A 20,396-nucleotide genomic window follows, 5' to 3' on the forward strand; every position below is an offset into this window, starting at 1 on the left:
TCCCTCAGGGAGACTGTTTCTTGGTAGCCGTCGGGGTACGCTACGTAGGCGTACTGCGGGTTCGCATGGAGTAGCTGTGCTCTCTCAACCAACGGGTCCGCCTTGTGGAGCCGCACATGCTTGCGGGTGAGAACGGGTCCTGGCCCTGCCAGCCGCATGAGGAGCGAAACCCCGGAGGTGGACTTCCTGGGGAAAGCAAAGAGACGTTCATGGTGGGTTTCGTTGGTCGCGGTGCACAGGAGCGACCGAATGGAGTAAAATGCGTCGGGGAGGACCTCCTGCCAGGGGGAGGCCGGGAGATTTCTGGACCATAGGGCCAGCTGGACGACCCTCCAGACTGTCCCATTCTCCCGCTCCACCTGCCCGTTTCCCCTGGGATTGTAGCTGGTCGTCCTGCTCGAGGCAATGCCCCTGTTGAGCAGGTACTGGCGCAGCTCCTCGCTCATAAATGAAGATCACCGGTCGCTGTGGATGTAGGCAGGGAAACCGAACAGAGCGAAGATGGTGTTGAGGGCTTTGATGACGGTGGCAGACGTCATATCGGGGCATGGGATGGCGAAGGGGAATCGGGAATACACGTCAACCACATTAAGAAGTATGTGTTGTGGTCGGTGGAGGGGAGGGGCCCTTTGAAGTCCACGCTGAGGCATTCAAAGGGGCGGGAAGCCTTCACCAGGCGCACACGGTCTGGCCGGTAGAAGTGCGGTTTACACTCCGCGCAGACCTGGCAGTCTCTGGTGATAGCCCTGACTTCCTCGATGGAGTAGGGCAGATTGCGGGCTTTAATGAAGTGGTAAAAGTGGGTGACTCTCGTGTGTCCGAGATCGTCGTGCAGGGTCCGAAGTCGGTCCACTTGTGCGCTGGCACATGCACCTCGGGACAGGGCATAGGGGGGCTCGTTGAGCTTACCGGGGCGATACAAAATCTCGTAATTGTAGGTGGAGAGCTTGATCTTCCACCTCAAGATATTATCATTTTTGATCTTCCCCCGCTGTGTGTTGTTAAACATGAAGGCAACCGACCATTGGTCAGTGAGGAGAGTGAATCTCCTGCCGGCCAGGTAATGCCTCCAATGTCGCACAGCTTCAACGATCACTTGGGCCTCCTTTTTGACGGAGGAGTGCTGAATTTCGGAGGCATGGAGGGTGCAGGAAAAGAATGCCACGGACCTGCCTGCCTGCCTGGTTGAGTGTGGCGGCCAGAGCAACGTCTGATGCATCGCTCTCGACTTGGAAGGGGAGCATCTCGTTGACCGCGTGCATCGCGGCCTTGGCGATGTTGGCCTTGATACGGTTGAAGGCCTGGTGAGCCTCGGCCGTCAGTGGGAAAGCGGTGGATTGAATGAGTGGGCGGGACTTGTCCGCATAGTTTGGGACCCACTGGGCGTAATACGAAAAGAATCCCAGGCATAATTTGAGGGCCTTGGGGCAGTGGGGGAGGGGGAGTTCCATGAGGGAGCGCATGCGATCGGGGTCGGGCCCGAGAACTCTGTTCTGAACCACATAGCTGAGGATGGCTAATCGGTTTGTGCTGAACACACACTTACTCCATGTTGGAAGTTAGGTTGAGGAGTGTGGCGGTGTGGAGAAATTTGGAAAGGTTAGCGATGTGGTCCTGCTGGTCGTGGCCGCAGATGGTGACGTTGTCCAGGTACGGGAAAGTGGCCCGCAGCCCGTACCGGTCATCCATTCGGTCCATCTCCCTTTGGAAGACTGAGACCCCGTTGGTGACACCGAAGGGAACCCTAAGGAAATGGTAAAGGCGGCCGTCTGCTTCAAACGCAGTGTATGGGCGGTCCGCCTTACGGATGGGGAGCTGGTGGTAGGCAGATTTCAGGTCCACTGTCGAGAAGACCCGGTACTGTGCAATCTGATTGACCATATCAGATATACGTGGGAGGGGGTACGCGTCGAGCTGCGTGTACTGATTGATGGTCTGACTGTAGTCAATGACCATCCTGTTTTTCTCCCCGGTTTTCACCACTACCACTTGGGATCTCCAGGGGCTGTTGCTGGCCTCGATGATACCTTCCCGCAGAAGCCGCTGGACCTCAGACCTAATGAAGGTCCTGTCCTGGGCGCTGTACTGTCTGCTCCTGGTGGCGACAGATTTGCAATCCGGGGTGAGGTTTGCAAACTGGGAAGGCGGGTCGACCTTAAGGGTCGCGAGGCCGCAAACAGTAAGGGGTGGTAGGGGCCCACCAAATTTCAGGGTTGGGCTCTGGAGGTTGCACTGGAGGTCCAGGCCGAGTAGCAAGGCAGCGCTGAGGTTGGGGAGGATGGAGAGCCGGAAGCCACTGAACTCTACGCCCTGGACGGTGATGGTGGTGGTGCAGTACCCCCGGATCGCCACGGAGTGGAATCCGGAGGCCAGGGAGCTTCTTTGGTTAGCGGAGTGTACCACAAGGGAGCAGCGCCTTACCGTATTGGGGTGGATGAAGCTCTCAGTGCTCCCGGAGTCCAGAAGGCAGGCGTGAGAGCAGCTGGTTAGTCAATTTCAGCGGGAGCATTGCGGAAGGAGGTTGCTGGGAGGTAAGTCAACCTTTAAAAGCACTTCTCTTTGCAGGGGCAGGCCAGTCGATTTCGGCGGCGTGAGAGCAGCTGGTTAGTCAGTTTCAGCGGGAGCATTGCGGAAGGAGGTTGCTGGGAGGTAAGTCAACCTTTAAAAGCACTTGTCTTTGCAGGGGCAGGCCAGTCGATTTCGGCGGCGTGAGAACAGCTGGTTAGTCAATTTCAGCGGGAGCATTGCGGAAGGAGGTTGCTGGGAGGTAAGTCAACCTTTAAAAGCACTTCTCTTTGCAGGGGCAGGCCAGTCGATTTCGGCGGCGTGAGAGCAGCTGGTTAGTCAGTTTCAGCGGGAGCATTGCGGAAGGAGGTTGCTGGGAGGTAAGTCAACCTTTAAAAGCACTTGTCTTTGCAGGGGCAGGCCAGTCGATTTCGGCGGCGTGAGAGCAGCTGGTTAGTCAATTTCAGCGGGAGCATTGCGGAAGGAGGTTGCTGGGAGGTAAGTCAACCTTTAAAAGCACTTCTCTTTGCAGGGGCAGGCCAGTCGATTTCGGCGGCGTGAGAGCAGCTGGTTAGTCAGTTTCAGCGGGAGCATTGCGGAAGGAGGTTGCTGGGAGGTAAGTCAACCTTTAAAAGCACTTCTCTTTGCAGGGGCAGGCCAGTCGATTTCGGCGGGAGAACAGCTGGTGAGTGGTGAGTCAGTTTCAGCAGGAGCTGAGAATTTTTCTTTTTTTTTTTTTAAATTAGTTTTTTAGGCGGGATCAGGAAGTCGACCCGCGGACGTCTGGGAAGACCCTCACCAATAAATTCTGGTGGATAGGAAACCCGAGACACTACACGTGTAGTGTCTCCCACCCGCCCTCCTACTCTAACCTAATAATAAAACCCATTGGTCTGAGGTAAGTACCATATTTTTATTATATTATTATTATTTTTTATAAAAATTTAATTTAGTTGTTAGCCAGATCTTGGTAGAAAGTTAGAGGAATGGCAGGGAAGGGAGTGCAATGTTCCTCCTGCAGGATGTTTGAGGTGAGGGATGCAGTTAGTGTCCCTGCTGATTTTACCTGCAGGAAATGCTGCCATCTCCAGCTCCTCCAAGACCGAGTTAGGGAACTGGAGCTGGAGTTGGAAGAACTTCGGATCATTCGGGAGGCAGAAGGGGTCATTGATAGCAGCTTCAGGGAATTAGTTACACCAAAGATTGGAGATAGGTGGGTAACTGTAAGAGGGACTGGGAAAAAACAGTCAGTGCAGGGATCCCCTGCGGTCGTTCCCCTGAGAAACAAGTATACCGCTTTGGATACTTGTGGGGGGGACGACTTACCAGGGGTAAGCCATGGGGTACGGGCCTCTGGCACGGAGTCTGTCCCTGTTGCTCAGAAGGGAAGGGGGGAGAGGAGCAGAGCATTAGTAATTGGGGACTCTATAGTCAGGGGCACAGATAGGAGATTTTGTGGGAGCGTGAGAGACTCACGTTTGGTATGTTGCCTCCCAGGTGCAAGGGTACGTGATGTCTCGGATCGTGTTTTCCGGGTCCTTAGGGGGGAGGGGGAGCAGCCCCAAGTCGTGGTCCACATTGGCACCAACGACATAGGTAGGAAAGGGGACAAGGATGTCAGGCAGGCTTTCAGGGAGCTAGGATGGAAGCTCAGAACTAGAACAAACAGAGTTGTTATCTCTGGGTTGTTGCCCGTGCCACGTGATAGTGAGATGAGGAATAGGGAGAGAGAGCATTTAAACACGTGGCTACAGGGATGGTGCAGGCGGGAGGGTTTCAGATTTTTGGATAACTGGGGCTCTTTCTGGGGAAGGTGGGACCTCTACAGACAGGATGGTCTACATCTGAACCTGAGGGGCACAAATATCCTGGGGGGGAGATTTGTTAGTGCTCTTTGGGGGGGTTTAAACTAATGCAGCAGGGGCATGGGAACCTGGATTGTAGTTTTAGGGTAAGGGAGAATGAGAGTATAGAGGTCAGGAGCACAGATTTGACGTCGCAGGAGGGGGCCAGCGTTCAGGTAGGTGGTTTGAAGTGTGTCTACTTCAATGCCAGGAGTATACGAAACAAGGTAGGGGAACTGGCAGCGTGGGTTGGTACCTGGGACTTCGATGTTGTGGCCATTTCGGAGACATGGATAGAGCAGGGACAGGAATGGATGTTGCAGGTTCCGGGGTTTAGGTGTTTTAGTAAGCTCAGAGAAGGAGGCAAAAGAGGGGGAGGTGTGGCGCTGCTAGTCAAGAGCAGTATTACGGTGGCGGAGAGGATGCTAGATGGGGACTCTTCTTCCGAGGTAGTATTGGCTGAAGTTAGAAACAGGAAAGGAGAGGTCACCCTGTTGGGAGTTTTTTATAGGCCTCCTAATAGTTCTAGGGATGTAGAGGAAAGGATGGCGAAGATGATTCTGGATATGAGCGAAAGTAACAGGGTAGTTATTATGGGAGACTTTAACTTTCCAAATATTGACTGGAAAATATATAGTTCGAGTACAATAGATGGGTCGTTTTTTGTACAGTGTGTGCAGGAGGGTTTCCTGAAACAATATGTTGACAGGCCAACAAGAGGCGAGGCCACGTTGGATTTGGTTTTGGGTAATGAACCAGGCCAGGTGTTGGATTTGGAGGTAGGAGCGCACTTTGGGGACAGTGACCACAATTCGGTGACGTTTACGTTAATGATGGAAAGGGATAAGTATACACCGCAGGGCAAGAGTTATAGTTGGGGGAAGGGCAATTATGATGCCATTAGACGTGACTTGGGGGGGATAAGGTGGAGAAGTAGGCTGCAAGTGTTGGGCACACTGGATAAGTGGGGCTTGTTCAAGGATCAGCTACTGCGTGTTCTTGATAAGTATGTACCGGTCAGACAGGGAGGAAGGCGTCGAGCGAGGGAACCGTGGTTTACCAGGGAAGTGGAATCTCTTGTTAAGAGGAAGAAGAAGGCCTATGTGAAGATGAAGTGTGAAGTTTCGGTTGGGGCGATGGATAGTTACAAGGTAGCGAGGAAGGATCTAAAGAGAGAGCTAAGACGAGCAAGGAGGGGACATGAGAAGTATTTGGCAGGAAGGATCAAGGAAAACCCAAAAGCTTTCTATAGGTATGTCAGGAATAAGCGAATGACTAGGGAAAGAGTAGGACCAGTCAAGGACAGGGATGGGAAATTGTGTGTGGAGTCTGAAGAGATAGGCGAGATACTAAATGAATATTTTTCGTCAGTATTCACTCAGGAAAAAGATAATGTTGTGGAGGAGAATGCTGAGCCCCAGGCTAATAGAATAGATGGCATTGAGGTACGTAGGGAAGAGGTGTTGGCAATTCTGGACAGGCTGAAAATAGATAAGTCCCCGGGACCTGATGGGATTTATCCTAGGATTCTATGGGAGGCCAGGGAAGAGATTGCTGGACCTTTGGCTTTGATTTTTATGTCATCATTGGCTACAGGAATAGTGCCAGAGGACTGGAGGACAGCAAATGTGGTCCCTTTGTTCAAAAAGGGGAGCAGAGACAACCCCGGCAACTATAGACCGGTGAGGCTCACGTCTGTAGTGGGTAAAGTCTTGGAGGGGATTATAAGGGACAAGATTTATAATCATCTAGATAGGAATAATATGATCAGGGATAGTCAGCATGGCTTTGTGAAGGGTAGGTCATGCCTCACAAACCTTATTGAGTTCTTTGAGAAGGTGACTGAACAGGTAGACGAGGGTAGAGCAGTTGATGTGGTGTATATGGATTTCAGCAAAGCGTTTGATAAGGTTCCCCACGGTAGGCTATTGCAAAAAATACGGAGGCTGGGGATTGAGGGTGATTTAGAGATGTGGATCAGAAATTGGCTAGCTGAAAGAAGACAGAGGGTGGTGGTTGATGGGAAATGTTCAGAATGGAGTACAGTCACAAGTGGAGTACCACAAGGATCTGTTCTGGGGCCGTTGCTGTTTGTCATTTTTATCAATGACCTAGAGGAAGGCGCAGAAGGGTGGGTGAGTAAATTTGCAGACGATACTAAAGTCGGTGGTGTTGTCGATAGTGTGGAAGGATGTAGCAGGTTACAGAGGGATATAGATAAGCTGCAGAGCTGGCCTGAGAGGTGGCAAATGGAGTTTAATGTAGAGAAGTGTGAGGTGATTCACTTTGGAAGGAATAACAGGAATGCGGAATATTTGGCTAATGGTAAAGTTCTTGAAAGTGTGGCTGAGCAGAGGGATCTAGGTGTCCATGTACATAGATCCCTGAAAGTTGCCACCCAGGTTGATAGGGTTGTGAAGAAGGCCTATGGAGTGTTGGCCTTTATTGGTAGAGGGATTGAGTTCCGGAGTCGGGAGGTCATGTTGCAGCTGTACAGAACTCTGGTCCGGCCGCATTTGGAGTATTGCGTACAGTTCTGGTCACCGCATTATAGGAAGGACGTGGAGGCTTTGGAGCGGGTGCAGAGGAGATTTACCAGGATGTTGCCTGGTATGGAGGGAAAATCTTATGAGGAAAGGCTGACGGACTTGAGGTTGTTTTCGTTGGAGAGAAGAAGGTTAAGAGGAGACTTAATAGAGGCATACAAAATGATCAGGGGGTTGGATAGGGTGGACAGTGAGAGCCTTCTCCCGCGGATGGATATGGCTGGCACGAGGGGACATAACTTTAAACTGAGGGGTAATAGATATAGGACAGAGGTCAGAGGTAGGTTCTTTACGCAAAGAGTAGTGAGGCCGTGGAATGCCCTACCTGCTACAGTAGTGAACTCGCCAACATTGAGGGCATTTAAAAGTTTATTGGATAAACATATGGATGATAATGGCATAGTGTAGGTTAGATGGCTTTTGTTTCGGTGCAACATCGTGGGCCGAAGGGCCTGTACTGCGCTGCATTGTTCTATGTTCTATGTTCTATGTTCTATATCTCATGCCCATCGACCTTCACATTTGTCGCCGTGGTCGCGAGGTTGTGCGGTCGGGACTGGTCGATCGTGACCGAGGCGAGACGCGGCTGGTCGTCGGCGGTTGCAGGCGATGAGCGGCCCGATGAGGTGCCCGATGGGCAGGGGTCTTGAGGCGGGTAAGATGGCGGCGCCCTCGGGCCACACGTGTCCTGGGGCAGGCAAGATGGCAGTGCCCATTGGTTCTGAGGCAAGCAAGATGGCGGCTCCCCTGGGCCGCACGTGTTGTGAGTGGAGCAAGATGGCGGCGCCCACGGGCTGTACATGGTCTGAGGAGAGGAAGATGGTGGCGCCCACTGGCCGCACGTGGGGGGTGCCGGGACAACAGCGACGATTGAGCGGGCCTGGCACTCTACAGCGAAATGTCCCTTCTTGCCACAGGCCTTGCAGACTCCGTGCCGGGCAGTGCTGCCGGGGGTGTTTTGTCTGTCCGCAGAAGTAGCAGTTGGGTCCCCCGGGGTTGGTTGGCTGCCGCGCGGCGCAGGCGTATCGGGCTTCCAATCGCTTGGTTCGATTGCTCCAATACTGGAGCGGTTCCCTGATCGATGGGCGGTCTTGAGGTGTCCGTTAGCCTCTTTTGTGTTGGCTCATGCTGGCGCCAGGGAGTCTGGCTTGGCTTTGTTTGTCCCAAATGTTGTGATTGTTCCTGGGGATCGCGCATTAGTATGTAGATGGCTGCTACATTATTATGCAGATGGCTGCTGGTGTTGATGCTGTCTGGGCTTTTGCAGAGTTTAATACACAGTAAACTTTCACCTGCTGGTTTCTGCCTGTGTTGGCTAAATTTCCCTGCAGCCTTTGCTGTTCTCCATTTTAAATCGGGACTTGGCAAACTCAGGTGGCTACACCACTATGGCCCCCATCTGCAGCAACCACAGTTTGCGCCATCCATGCTAGATGCCACCTTAAATGGTGGAGACAGGACGCAGACTGTCAGGGACTTCGACACACAGGCTAGCGATCTTGGAGGAGCTGACAGAAAAACTATAACTACCCACAGGGACAAACTGTGAAAGCTACAGATAAAGAACTGTTCCGCAAGGAGGTGACAACATATCCACGGACCCCTAGACACACAATGTTAGCGGAGCTACTGGACGCGGGCATTCTGGGAGGGGGGAACTGCTGGGTCCTATATGGATGACTATTGCAAAGGGCACGCTCCCCACTGGATGAAACACAGGAAAAGTGGGAGGAAGAGCTAGGGATGGAAATGGGGTGGGGACTCTGGAACGAAGCACTGAACAGGACCAACTCTACCTCTACTCGCGTGAGGCTAAGCCTCATGCAATTGAAAGTGGTGGACAGAGAACACCTAACAAGAACCCGAGTGCGTAGAATCTTTCCGGAGGTGGAGGATAAATGTGAACGGTGCCAGGGAGGCCCGACCAACCACACACCCAAATATTCTGGACATACTGCAGACTTTTTCGGTTCTTGTCCAAGATTATGGGAGAGGGTGGAGCCAAAAGTGTCAGTCTTCGTGGTATCGGACCAGCCAGAACTATTTATGGGGAAGGGAGCTGACGCCCTTGTCTCCGCTTCCCTAATTGCCCACCAAAGAATCCTACTCGGCTAGCGATCAGCAGCACCACCCAAAGCTGCAGATTGGCTGGCAAACCTGTCAGAATTTCTCCACCTAGAGAAAATCAAATTCACGACCATCCGAGGATTGGAGGAGGGCTTCCACAAAACATGGAGGCCATTCATCAACTTGTTCCAAGACCTGTTTGAAGCCAACAGCCAATAGAGCGAGGGGGGGAGGGGGGGGGGGTCACACGGCCTATAAGACAGCAGGGTACAGGGCAGAGAGAGAGAAGGGGGGTGGGAGCAACCAGAATAGACAACAGGGGGGGCCAAGAACAAGCCCCAGGATAAAATGGGGGCCTGCCAATGCCGAACCGTAAAGTACGGAATGGGAACACCAAACCCCATCGAAAGGTCCTTCCCAAACGGCAGATCAATAGAGACAGTTATAGGGACCTGGAGCCCGGCCGGGGCAAGCACCAGCAAATCAAACAAAAAGAACAGGACCCAAAGGAACAAGTGCTGAGAGGGGGGGGGGCAGAGGAGACGGGGGGTGCAGGGTCAATTGACAGGGGGAAAGAACTGTACATGTGTAAATACATGACGGTCACCTTTTGGAAAACTATACTCCCAATAATAAAATTATTTCAAAATAACAAAAAAGGGGGGCTAAGGAGTTGGGGTTTTGGGGAGTTAGTTCCATTGTTGAGCTTTTGTAAATTGTCTCTGGTCTGCACAGATTTGTTTATTTTGTATTGTATAAAACGGAAAATTTTAATATAAAACATTTCCGAGAAAAATAAAGTTTGGTGGTGATAAATTGCTTCTGAGTGAAGGACTAATTTTATAGGTCCCATTGCTTCTGTGAACCGTGGATCTGTGAAATACAGCTTGCCCTTATCCTTACCCACCACAGCAAAAATGGGGAGGTGCCAATATGGAGATAGGACTTTCAGAATGGGGGGTCCGGAGCCATTTTGGCCAAGGTTAGGAGCCCTTCCATCTTTGCAACATTCAGGCCCAGATGTCAAATTTTTACTCCGTTTTAGATCTATTCACAAAATCTGACATAGATGAACATCCCCTATGTCTACTTCCCAAATGTATCTTTATAAATCATTTAGAAAGGTGTCTCTTTATATGTATTCATACTATTATCTAATAAATGCCTTCCATTTTTATATACTTAATGGTATAAATTAAGAATCGAGCTGAAATGTTTGGTGTTGTCACTAGACCACTTACCCAGAGACCCAGAGTACTGCTCTGGGGACCCAGGTTCAAATCCCACCACTGCAGATGGCGAAGTTTGAATTCAATAAAAATCTGGGATTAAAAGTCTAATGTTGACCATGAAATCATTGTCGATTGTCATAAAAACCCATCTGGTTCACTAATGTCCTATAGGGAAGGGAATCTAGTGTCTGTGGTGATGTGCACCAATGTAAATATATGTCGGCTAGCTAGACACTAGAGGGATCACAGGAGACATTACACACACACACTCAACCAAGAGATCAAGTAGATGGGTCACGACCAATAGACATTCACGATACAGAAAGAGGTGACACGACACAGGGGGGCATTACACCAACCCATATATAAAGGACACCACACACATGATCTGCCTCTTTCCAGTGGAGACAGTCAGTGAGTAGAGACACAGGGTTGATTCAATATTACACCCACCACGTGGATTGCAGCAACTGGTTAGTCAATCTGGGTAGCTATAGTAGGATTAGCAGTAGTGTCAAACCCGAGTAATAGAAGTGTAAATAGTTTAATAAACATGTTGAAGTTATCTCCACGTCTGCACCTTCCTTTGTCAAGTGCACTACAAGGAAGCCGCTTATGTTACACCTACAACATAACAAATCAGTGCTCTTACCTGGTCTGGCCTACATGTGACTTCAGACCCACAGCAAAGTGGTTGACTCTTAACTGCCCCTTAAGGGCAATTAGGGATGGACAATACATGCTGGCACAGCCTGCAACTCCCATGTCCCATGAACAAATACAAAAGGACGGTGATGGTCCAGCTGCACATTTCCAACTTTTATTTCAGATTTAAAGCATTTGCAACATTAAAAAAAAAATTAGAGTACCAGTTCTTTTTCATCCAATGAAGGGGCAATTTAGAGTGGCCAATTCACCTACCTTGCACATCTTTTTGGGTTGTGGGGGTGAGACTCACGCAGACAGAGGGAGAATATGCAAACTCTACATGGACAGTGACCCGGTTCCGGGATCGAACCCGGGTCCTCTGTGCCGTGAGGCAGCAGTGCTAACCACTGCGCCACCGTGCCACCAATGCATTTGCAGCATTTTGCCTTTACTTTAAGAATAACTGTACCATATTTTAAATTCCCATCTGTATTTTTTCCAACTAATTGTAAACATTTGAGTTTTTGTTACAATTCTAGTTCAAAAGTCTGTTTTGGAAAGGACACATACCATCACCGTTGATGGACAAAGCATTCAACTCTCAGTAACGCCTTACAGTGGTAAAGAGGAAAATTCCAAAGATGATGAGCAGGAATTTTCCTCACCAGTAAGTATAAACTCCATGTAATAGATAGTCATTATAAAGTTCCATTGCCATTTAATCACTGGAATTCAGATATTCGGCATGCGATTAGATTTTATTAACGGGTTTTAAGGGAAAGTACAAAATACTGAATTTCAATTTGTCAATTACAGTACAGGAAAACGCATTGGTTCTAAGCCTCAACTAAGTGCATTTATTAATAAACGTTTAAGAGTCTGAGAGTAGACAGGATCCTTGTCCCTGGGAGTTGGGGATTTTCTGGTGCAGTGTTTTAAGTGTGATATCAGAAATCCATGTGCTGCCGCAATGAATTGTTATGCTAATGTTTGATCTCCCTGGACAACTAAAATAAATAATTAATCATGTCAGATACTCTCAGACATGTGTACATTGCAACAATGTGGACTAAACTCAAGAGATTGAATTTCCCCTTGGGATACTGTCCCAAATTAGATGGCATACAGTAAAAGTGTAAAATATGAGGGGCGGCTGACTGATGGGCTTTGCCCGACTGCTGAAGAGGACAGCTGTAGGCTTTCCCTGAGATTAAATACTCCAAGGGCAGTAGCCCCAGACACTGAGCTGCCATCCAGAGGCCAGTACAGGGCAAGGAGGATAATGGAGGAAGATGGGTCAACGGCAAAGGACAGTGGCTTTCCACGAGACCCCGTTCCCGATACCCTCAATCACCCACTCAGTGTCTTTGAACAAGAGGCCCACTCCTTGGAATTGGCAAGTGACCCTGCACAGCTTTGTACGGAGAGGCGTCCCACCAGCTGCTGAATTAATACCAGCAGCAGTGGGATGAGGCCCTTCAGTCTGCATTAATGACTCACTTAAGGGTCTTAATTAGCAGTGGGACTGTCCCTCTGTGGCCTTAATTGGGGTGGAGACAGAAAGGTGATTGGGTCCCCATGCGCCATCCATTTGCCTAATTAAGTGTCTTCGCTGCAAACTTGCCACGAGCGGGAGCATTAAATGCTATTCCTGGAGTGGGACCTGACCCCATAACCTACTGAATCAGAGCAAAAGTGCCACCAACGAAGCCACAGCTGACCTAAACAGCAGTGCAACTCATTTTTCAGAATCTTTCCCCCAAACACACAATGATTAGTGACTTTCAGGAGGATCCATCAACAGGGCCCTCTCCCTGCTGCTTCCCCACACCTTCCACTCCTGTTGGCTGGTGAGCATATGCTTGAGTTCCAGCTGTTTCAAATAGAGAGAGGAGGAGGGAGCATGGCAGATGCCCCACAAGACCACCAAAAGCTTACTCCTCAGGATCATCCCCCGAACCTTGTCGTGGTTGGATCAATTATCAAATTCAGCAGATTGGGCAGCACGGTGGCCTAGTGATTAGCACAGCTGCCTCACGGCGCTGAGGTCCCAGGTTCGATCCCGGCTCTGGGTCACTGTCCGTGTGGAGTTTGCACATTCTCCCCGTGTCTGCGTGGGTTTCACCCCCACACCCAAAGATGTGCAGAGTAGGTGGATTGGCCACACTAAATTGCCCCATAATTGAAAAAAATAATTGGGTAATCTAAATTTATATTTAAAAAAAGGTTCAGCAGGTGATGACAAAACCTAGTGTCAAGGTCAGAGTTACATCTTTGTGAAAATTCTTGGCCGATAATATATTTACAGAATATGCTTTAATTGACCTTTTATACCGTGGATGGGCACTATCACTCATTAAGTTTTTCTAATGATTAATTAATTTTTAATTTCAGGTCAAAAAAGATTCTACTTGTGCCTCTGAAGGTAAGAGAGAATGCTCATCAGTATTTCTCCACATTAACCGTGGCATTTAAGTATTTGTAAATCAAAGAGGCAGAAGATAATTTTTTTACATTTTAATCTTGTATACATATTACATAGTGTGGTAGTCTGTGTTAGGAGGATTACGGTACCTGGTAATGCCGGAATACCATTGGTGGAGAATGTACTTGTTCCCATTGGTTTAGCTTGTATGTTAGCTCCGCCCTGCAAGGCAGGGTATAAGAGCCCGTGCCGCCCCAGCAGCTTTCTTCTGAACCTGCGCTGCTGGGGGAAACATCTAGCGTATTAAAGCCTTCAATTGTCTCCAATCTTGTTTCTGGGGTTATTGATCGTGCATCAATTTAATACGCTAGATTTAAAGAATGGAGCTCCGAATCAAGCCGGATGTCTGCAACTCAGCCCCCACACGGCAAACTCAGCGGCAACCTTCAAGCACTGGCTGGCATGCTTCAATGGATATCTCGGAACGGCCGAAAACACACCCACGGGAGAACAGAAACTACAAGTTCTGCACTCGAGGGTGAGCCCAGAAATCTACACCCTCATCGAGGACGCGGACGAATTCGATGCAGCAATGGAGCTGCTGAAAGGACATTATATTCGCCCTGTAAATCAGGTCTACGCTCGACATCTATGAGCGACGAGGTGACAAATCCCTGGGGAATCACTGGAAGAATTCCACCGTGCACTCCTGGTGTTGGGGAGAAACTGCAGCTGCCCGCAAGTTTCGGCGAGCGACCACACAGAACCTTTCATCCGGGATGCTTTCGTTGCAGGTATGCTGTCCTCCCAAATCCGCCAGTGATTGCTGGAGAAAGAGACACTAGGCCTCAAGGAGGCACGGGTCCTTGCCGGCTCCCTGGATGTGGCTTCCCGAAACGCCCGCGCTTACATCCCCGACCGCGCGGCAGCCCCCTGGGCAGCGTGGAACCCCCCCGCGGCCGACCCCGAGGCATCTCCCATCCCCCCACAAGCTTGTGCTGCGAGACGGCCTGGCAACCCCGGGGGGCCCCGCTACTATTTTTGCGGGCAAGCCAAGCACCCCCTACAGCGCTGTCCGGCCCGTTCATCCACCTGCAAGGGATGCGGTAAAAAGGGTCACTTTGTGGCGGTATGCCAGGCCTGGGTGGTCGCTGCGGTCTCCAGAGGTGAATACGGACCGCCACCACAACCCTCTCCATGGTCCCCGTGCGGCCAGCGGGCGCCACCATCTTCCACCTCCAGGGCCACATGCGGCCTCCGGGTGCCACCATCTTGTCCCGCAGACACCACGTGCGATGGATGGGCGCTGCCATTTTGTGCACCCCCAGCCATGTGCGACCAATAGGCGCCGCCATCTTGCACGGACTCCCAGGACCCCAGTTCGGCTGACCACACACCGCCCGAAGAAAACATTCAACTGCTGCCACGAGTAGCCTTGGTGACCCTGGACCAGTCTCGGCCCGAATACTCTTGACTGCTACGACGACGGTGCTTATCAATGGGCATGAAACGTCCTGCCTAATCGACTCTGGGAGCATGGAGAGCTTCATACACCCCGACACGGTAAGATGCTGTTCCCTCCCCGTCCACCCCGTTAATCAAAAAATCTCCCTGGCCTCCGGATCTCACTCAGTAGAGATCAAGGGGTTTTGTGTAGCTAACCTCATGGTCTAGGGAAGGGAGTTCAAAAACTATCGACTCTACGTCCTTCCCCACCTCTGCGCAGCCCCACTCCTCGGGTTGGATTTTCAGTGCAACTTCCAAAGTCTAACCTTCAAATTCGGCGGCACTATACCCTCCCTCACTGTCTGCAGCCTCGCGATCCTCAAGGTCAATCCGCCTTCCCTGTTTGCGAACCTCACCCCGGATTGCAAACCAGTCGCCACCAGGAGCAGATGGTACAGTACCCAGGACCGGACCTTTATTAGGTCAGAGATCCAGCGTTACTGAGGGAAGGAGTCATTGAGATTAGCAACAGCCCCTGGAGAGCTCAAGTAGTGGTTGTAAAGACCGGGGAGAAGCATAGGATGGTCATCGACTACAGTCAGACTATCAACAGGTTTACGCAGCTTGACGTGTACCCTCTTCCCCACTTATCCGACCTGGTCAACAGGATCGTGCAATACAAGGTCTTCTCCATGGTGGATCTTACGTCCTCCTACCACCAGCTCCCTATCCGCACTAGTGACCGCAAATACACTGCCTTCGAAGCAGATGGGCGGCTCTACCACTTCTTAAGGGTTCGCTTCGGTGTCACTAATGGGGTCTCGGTCTTCCAACGAGAGATGGACCGAATGGTTGACCGGTACGGTTTACGGGCCACATTCCCGTACCTCGATAATGTCACCTTCTGCGGCCACGATCAGCAGGACCACGACACCAACCTCCGAAAATTCCTCCAGACCGCAAAAATCCTTAACCTCATGTATAACAAGGATAAATGCGTGTTCAGCACCGCCCGCCTAGCCATCCTTGGCTACGTAGTGCGTAATGGAGTTATAGGCCCCGACCCTGAACGCATGCGCCCCTTATGGAGTTCCCCCTCCCGCAGTGCTCCAAGGCCCTGAAGCGCTGCCTAGGTTTTTTTTCCTGCTATGCCCAGTGGGTCCCCAACTATGCGAACAAGGCACGTCCACTGATCCAATCCACAGCTTTCCCCCTGTCGATAGAGGCCCTCCAGGCCTTCAGCCGCATCAAAGCAGACGTTGCACAGGCCACGATGCACGCCATCGACGAGTCCCTCCCCTTCCAGGTCGAGAGCGACGCGTCCGACGTAGCTCTGGCAGCCAATCTCAACGAAATGGGCAGACCCATGGCCTTCTTCTCACACGCCCTCCACGCCTCCGAAATCCGCCATTCCTCTGTCGAAAAGGAGGCCCAGGCCATAGTAGAAGCTGTGTAACATTGGAGGCATTACCTGGCCGGTAGGAGATTCACTCTCCTCACTGACCAACGGTCGGTTGCTTTCATGTTCGATAATGCACAGCGGGGCAAGATAAAAAAATGACAAGGTCTTACGGTGGAGGATCGAACTCTCCACCTACAACTGAGATGTTGTATCGTCCCGGGAAGCTAAACGAGCCTCCTGATGCCCTATCCCGCGGCACATGTGTCAACGCACAAGTGGACTGACTCCGAGCCCTCCATGAGGACCTCTGCCACCTGGAGGTCACTCGATTTTTCCACTTCATCAAGACACGCAACCTGCCCGACTCCATCGAGGAGGTCAGGACAGCCACCAGGAATTGCCAAATCTGCGCGGAGTTCAAGCCTCACTTCTACAGGCCAGAGAAAGTGCACCTGATAAAGGCTTCCCGTCCCTTTGAACGCCTCAGTATGGGTTTCAAAGGCCCCCTCCCCTCCATCGACCGCAACACGTACTTCCTGAACATGATTGACGAGTACTCCCGGTTCCCATTCGCCATCCCCTGCCCCGACATGACCGCAACCACCGTCATCAAGGCCCTCCATAGTATCTTTATGGTGTTCGGTTTCCCCGCCTACATACACAGTGACAGGGGGTCCTCCTTTATGAGCGGCGAACTGCGTCAATTCCTGCCCAGCAAGGGCGTTGCCTCGAGCAGGACGACCAGTTACAACCCCGGGGAAACGGACAGGTAGAGAGGGAGAACGGAAAGGTCTGGAAGACCGTCCTACTGGCCCTGCAGTCCAGGAATCTCCCAGTCTCCCGCTGGCAGGAAGTCCTCCCGGATACCCTCCACTCCATTCGGTCACTGCTGTGTACCATGATCAACCAAACACCTCACGAACGTCTCCTTGTCTTCCCCAGGAAGTCGTCCTCTGGGACCTCGCTCCCGACCTGGCTGGCAGCTCCCGGACCCATCCTGCTCCGAAAACACGTGCGGGCGCACAAGTCGGACCTGTTACTCGAGAGCGTCCATCTGCTCCATGCTAACCCCCAGTACGCTTACGTGGTGTACCCCGACGGCCAACAGGATACAGTCTCCCTACGGGACCTGGTGCCCGCTGGATCCCCACACACAACCCCGCCACCAGTCCCACCCTCCCTGCCCACCGGCGCACCCCACAGCTGCCCCTTCCCAGGTCAGTCGGCCCTTCCACCGGCCCCGTCTCGGGGTGATGAAGCTGCCACAGAAGCCAAAACCACGCTCCCGGAGTCACAGACGCCCGAACCTCCACTGGCATCACCACCAAAGCTACAACGATCGCAGAGGATGACCAGGGCCCCCGATCGACTAATTGCTTCATTTTGAAATGTACATTACTGTTGTAAAAAGTTAAGATGTAATGAGGCAAAACGCTGTACCTTCATAACTGTAACTTCTACCACTTTTACCACGTTGTAATACGAAGCCAGCACCCCCGCCGGACTCTTTTTTAACAGGGGGTGAATGTGGTAGTCTGTGTTAGGAGGATTACGGTACCTGGTAATGCCGGAATACCATTGGTGGAGAATGTACTTGTTCCCATTGGTTAAGATTGTGTGTTAGCTCTGCCCTGCAAGGCGGGGTATAAGAGCCCGTGCAGCCCCAGCAGCTTTCTTCTGTACCTGCGCTGCTGGGGGAAACATCTAGCGTATTAAAGCCTTCAATTGTCTCCAATCTCGTTTCTGAGGTTATTGATCGTGCATCACATAGTCAATGGTTGGTGAAGGTATTGCACAGGCGGGTCTCTGAGTCATTTTTTGCTCCAAACATCACTTGGACACAAGTTCCAACCAAAATGGCATCAGGAAGTCATTAAGAGATTCTGCTTCACAAAACCTACTGTGACAAATTTGCACAGATAACTAAATTAGTAGATGACTGGTATCCAGTATATGTTGGTCAGAATTTGGTGAAGCTACACTTTGAAGCTCTTTATGGAGGGAATTGTCTTGGAAGCAAATGGAAGAGCAAAAAGAAAACAATTGGGAGAGGTGGACATCTGCATAGGAAGGGAATGATTAGCAGGGAAAGAGATATTGAGAGGGACAGTGGAGGTCAGGAAGGGTGGGCTGGCAATTGTGAGGAATGTGTGGTTGTGAAGAGCAGAGGCAATTTGCATTTACTCAACTATTTTAAAAAATAATTGATTTTTTTGTGGCTGCCTCTAATGGTCCCTGGAAAGAGCACTGGTTAAGTTAAATGCAAGATGGGGTCTGCATGTTCTCCCCGTGTCTGCGTGGGTTTCCTCCAGGTGCTCCGGTTTCCTCCCACAGTCCAAAGATGTGCGGGTTAGGTGGATTGGCCATGCTAAATTGCCCTTAGTGTCCAAAAAGTGTAATTGGGGGTTGCTGGGTTACGGGGATAGGGTAGATATGTGGGCTTGAGTAGGGTGCTCTTTGTAAGGGCCGGTGCAGACTCGATGGGCCGAAAGGCCTCCTTCTGCACTGTAAATTCTATGATTCTATAAAAAATTCTATGATCACGTTCTCCTGAAAGCAGCCAGCCCAATATCTTGGATTGGATTTGTTTATTGTCACGTGTACAGAGGTACAGTGAAAAGTATTTTTCTGCGAGCAGCTCAACAGATCATTAAATACATAGGAAGAAAAGGGAATAAAAGAAAATACATAATAGGGCAACACAACATATACAATGTAACTACATAAGCACCGGCATCAGATGAAGCACACAGGATGCAGTGTTAATGAGGTCAGTCCATAAGAGGGTCATTTAGGAGTCTGGTGACATAGGGAAGAAGCTGTTTTTGAGTCTGTTCATGCGTGTTCTCAGACTTCTGTATCTCCTGCCCAATGGAAGAAGTTGGAAGAGCGAGTAAGCCGGGTGGGAGGGATCTTTGATTATGCTGCCCGCTTTCCCCAGGCAGCGGGAGGTGTAGATGGAGTCAATGGATGGGAGGCAGGTTCGTGTGATGGACTGGGCAGTGTTCACGACTCTCTGAAGTTTCTTGCGGTCCTGGGCCGAGCAGTTGCCATACCAGGCTGTGATGCAGCCCAATAAGATGCTTCCTATGGTGCATCTGTAAAAGTTGGTAAGGATTAATGTGGACATGCCGAATTTCCTTAGTTTCCTGAGGAAGTATAGGCGCTGTTGTGCTTTCTTGGTGGTAGCGGCGACGTGGGTGGACCAGGACAGATTTTTGGAGATGTGCACCCCTAGGAATTTGAAACTGCTAACCATCTCCACCTCGGCCCCGTTGATGCTGACAGGGGTGTGTACAGTCTCCTTCATTTAGGGAAGACTGAGTTTGAAAAGCAGGTTTCAAGCAAGCACAAAGTTCTTTATTTGCCATTTATTTGCACATGCAAAGAGATGTCCTTTTTCCGGCATGAACCTGGATGGTTCTTTACTGTTTTTACTATTACTTCATCGCAGATTGGACACTGTCTGTTGTACGCCTGTCAAATCAGCACTCGGTCGGCCATCAACCAAACCGAACCCCCCCCCCCCTGCTTTCTAACCCACAGGAGGATATAAAGTCATTGCTCCTTCAACATCATCTTGTAGATCCTGATATTGTTGTCTCGTTCCGGGCCTATTTTTTAGGCACAAGGTTTAGACATTAGATGGATTTCTGCTGGTAGCTTGTCCTTGGATTATGATGTTGGACAGAAATATTCCTCAATCCTGCTTCCTCAAAAGAATGTACATGTGCACGTACTGGGAATATGCATTTGGACTGTTACGTCTTCAGTGTTTTGTTTTAACTGCTACTCTTTTCTTTTTAAAGAACTAGTGGTTTCACCCAGTATTGTACAGGATGAAAGTAAAGAGCAAAGTGATCTTATGAACTCCCGTCGAATTTGTATTAAACTGCAAAATGAGGAATTTGATCCTGAACACTTCAGCTGTTACATTGAATGCTGCAGTGGCACCACCTCATTCCAGGTTTTACACACCAATGAAACTTCAATTTTTATTCTGGAATTTACAGATAACATAGGTAAGATTTAAGTGTATATAGGACAATTGCACAACCTAAATTACTTCTGTAATGAAAGTTTCCCTTGAAGCTATTGAGTCATGCCATTTAAATGTTTCACACCTGGAAAGGAATTGTTGGATAGGGACATTCATGGAATTAGAAAAATGCTCTCAAATTTAAAGGTAAGAGGCTGTTATTGGAGAAAGAATGATGAAGTCTAAAAATGATACGGAGGCAGCAGGTTCCAACAAAAGCAATCGGAAGAGATAGATAATGA

General features: G+C 50.3%; 1 protein-coding gene across 2 annotated transcripts in view; it reads left to right on the top strand.

Annotated features, from left to right (window-relative positions):
* Positions 1-20,396, top strand: part of LOC140424806 (protein mono-ADP-ribosyltransferase PARP14-like) — a 163,375-nt gene that overhangs the window by 23,301 nt on the left and 119,678 nt on the right. For both annotated transcript variants that reach the window (XM_072508229.1, XM_072508230.1), the window contains exons 2-4: positions 11,382-11,509; positions 13,237-13,267; positions 19,925-20,137. In XM_072508229.1, coding sequence (XP_072364330.1) covers positions 11,382-11,509; positions 13,237-13,267; positions 19,925-20,137 — 372 coding nt within the window. The remainder of the gene's footprint in view (positions 1-11,381; positions 11,510-13,236; positions 13,268-19,924; positions 20,138-20,396) is intronic.

The sequence above is a fragment of the Scyliorhinus torazame genome, chromosome 6, assembly GCF_047496885.1.
Source record: "Scyliorhinus torazame isolate Kashiwa2021f chromosome 6, sScyTor2.1, whole genome shotgun sequence".
NCBI classification, from domain to species: Eukaryota; Metazoa; Chordata; class Chondrichthyes; order Carcharhiniformes; family Scyliorhinidae; genus Scyliorhinus; species Scyliorhinus torazame.